A 2,761-nucleotide genomic window follows, 5' to 3' on the forward strand; every position below is an offset into this window, starting at 1 on the left:
TCATATCATACACACACACACATATATATATATATATATAACGATGGTGTCTATGACATCTCCTAGAAGCGACAGTCAGATGCGAGCTATCGATTGTATTCGCTGTTCTGTATATTCCATGACTCATCTAGCAGTCTGTAGTTTATCTTCTAAAAGGTTTGTACTGCGTACTTAGCACTGCTGCTAGTGCCGGCATTGTACGAATAAGCAATAAAAATACTAAAGAATCGATTGCTTTGGAATGCACAAAGACGTACCCTAATACTCAAGCAGTACTGTTTTTGGCATAGAGCGATTAGTTGGGCTGAAGTCATCACTTAATAAACAACCAAGGTCTTCCTCAGTGCAATATGTACTGCAAGTATTGCCAATTAAAACTGCTTGATAGTCGATCACTTCTTGGCTAAAGCTAACAACGACGACAAGCCGCCTCCGCCAGACCCTCCGAGCTTAGCCAGGCCTGATAAACTCCCTCCACCACTGCCCCCATTTCCCGCCCCGCCTCCAAGCATAGCTGCTGCACCGGTCAGATATGTCTTGCCACATTCCTTACATGCCTTTGTCATACCAGCACCCATTCCCATGCACTTTTTGCACTTCGGCTCTGCACCGCCGCCTTGGCCCGACGATTGCTGTTGTTGCTGTTGTTGCTGTTTTTTGTGTGCGTAATGTGACATACCACACTTCTTACACTCCTTGTGTGGCTTCTCAGTCAGCCCCTGACCGTGGCATTTCTTACACGAGCTTTCGTTGCTATAGCTCCCGCCGGTAGGTACGTATGCACCTGCGCCCACACCAGCACCAGTGCTTTGTGTAGCAGGAGCAAATGTGCTTTCATCATGATTATAGTATGACTGACTTGGGTTGTAACCCGTTGACACATTTTGTTGCGGCACACCATTTGCCATAGATGCAGACGGGTAACCGGCTGGAGGTGGGCCAGAGTGTGTAGTCGGTATTGGTGCTGGTTTGTAGCTACCCATGTCCGCGTTAGCATTGTGAATCTGTCCATAAACAGGTTGTGCATTGGGTTGTGCGTATGCTTGCTGCATGGACTGTGTACTAGTCTGTGCATACGGTTGCTGGGCATGGAAAAAAGACTGCTGCTGTGGTGGTTGTTGAGCTTGTGTGACTTGTGGTGGTGGTGCTTGATAGTGTATATTCGGTGCGCTATACATGCCCGGCAGGGCTAGCGAGCTATGTCCGTATTGCTGTGCATGGGCCTGTGATGGTTGCATGTGCGAATATGACGTGGGGGTGTATTGATTTGGGCTCAAAGACGTATATGAACTACTCTGGATTTGGTGTGGTGATATATTTGTACCAGGTGGAGGATAGTTAAACGTCGCCGACGCATTGCTGGGGCCAGCAGCATGCGCCCCGAAGTTATTAGTGGTATTCGGACTTGCAGGTGCGGGTGGATACCCCGTAAAACTAGCTGAAGGTGGCGTTTCAGAAGAGTAGTATGACATCGTTGGTTGAACAGTAAAAAAGATGCAGGTTTGTAGAAAAAACTGCTATGATAGCAACCGCAAGCAAGCACGCTGCACTTTTATACGTGCAAGCCGTTGTGCTGTTGCCAGCGATAACGATGTTGCAAAATGATGACTCAATTTCAAATTACCTGCTCGATTTTTTTTCTTGTGGTATGCATGACTCATCAATAGAGATTGCTGAGAGCCTAAGACGCTGAGTCATGAGTGCCTAAGCGACTTTTGATGAATTTCGAAGGGGAAAGGGAGGAAAAGGAGGGGCCTTTAGGAGGGCGAAGCTCGCCAGTGTATGAGTAAATAATGGTATAAGGCCATTCAAGTTGATGTGTTTTCCATTTTCGTGTCGTCTTGCAATTCATTAACTTTTTTTATTTAAAAGAATGGTCTAATATTGACCCGTAGTTCCGCATTATTTCTAGACTTGATTGGAATTGATGGCAATACACTCAGTGGACGCGACGCAGACAGCGATTCAGATAATAGTGACGTAGAAGACGATGACGAGCAGAATGCTGGTGATGGTCATATCCCTGGACGAGGAACTTATGAAACATTTGAACAACTGTTTCCACACCTGGTGGAACAACCTAGCAAGCCTGAATTCGTCCGTGTTTGGAGACACGTGCGTACAGATGCGTTCCATTTGATGGATTTGGTCACCATTTCGAAATGGCGTATCACTGGGAGTTGTATCTGGCAAGTCTTCCGTGATGCTTTGTTTGAACAGAACAGGTAACCATCGCCTACTTCTTAACATCCTGATCACAGTCACTTCTATATATTCATACACTCACTTGCCCACCTCGCCTTTACACCAGAATCTAACGGTCACATATACACTTACATAAAGTCGTTGTACACGTCCACATATACGATAATTCAAATATCACAAAAGTCACCTGCTTTTAATATCCATATTAATACTAAAAATATGATTCCGTTTGATTTTAGAAGGCTGCATTATGATTACGAAAAAAAATCTAAATTTCAAAAAATCAATAAAAAATCTCTGTCGGGCACTCGGTCTGTCGGATCAGGATTTTAAAGGTGATTTGCATTTGAAACAAAAACGTATTGTATATTTACATACATATTTCTAGTATTGTCGCATATATACAGGGGTATTTGTATAAATACATAAATTTGGATATATTTATGTATTTATATATATGTATTATATATATATATATATATATATATATATGTATTATATATATATATATATATATATATATTAGTTATATATATATATATATATGTATATATAT

The 2,761-nt window shown here is 42.5% G+C and overlaps 2 protein-coding genes across 2 annotated transcripts; one reads left to right on the plus strand and one right to left on the minus strand.

The window, feature by feature from the left end:
* Positions 1-59: 59 nt before the first annotated feature.
* Positions 60-1,508, minus strand: SARC_11682 (hypothetical protein). Its single transcript, XM_014294223.1, has one exon. It carries the CDS (start codon positions 1,470-1,472, stop codon positions 393-395), a length of 1,080 nt encoding a protein of 359 aa, XP_014149698.1. The 5' UTR covers positions 1,473-1,508; the 3' UTR covers positions 60-392.
* Positions 1,509-1,793: 285 nt separating this feature from the next.
* On the plus strand, positions 1,794-2,360 carry SARC_11683 (hypothetical protein; the record flags this gene model as incomplete). The annotated part of the gene is made up of 2 exons (XM_014294224.1): positions 1,794-1,796; positions 1,873-2,360. 2 exons carry the CDS (start codon positions 1,794-1,796, stop codon positions 2,227-2,229), a joined length of 360 nt encoding a protein of 119 aa, XP_014149699.1. The 3' UTR covers positions 2,230-2,360.
* Positions 2,361-2,761: the final 401 nt, after the last annotated feature.

Source organism: Sphaeroforma arctica (genome assembly GCF_001186125.1).
Source record: "Sphaeroforma arctica JP610 unplaced genomic scaffold supercont1.1820, whole genome shotgun sequence".
Taxonomy (NCBI): Eukaryota; class Ichthyosporea; order Ichthyophonida; genus Sphaeroforma; species Sphaeroforma arctica.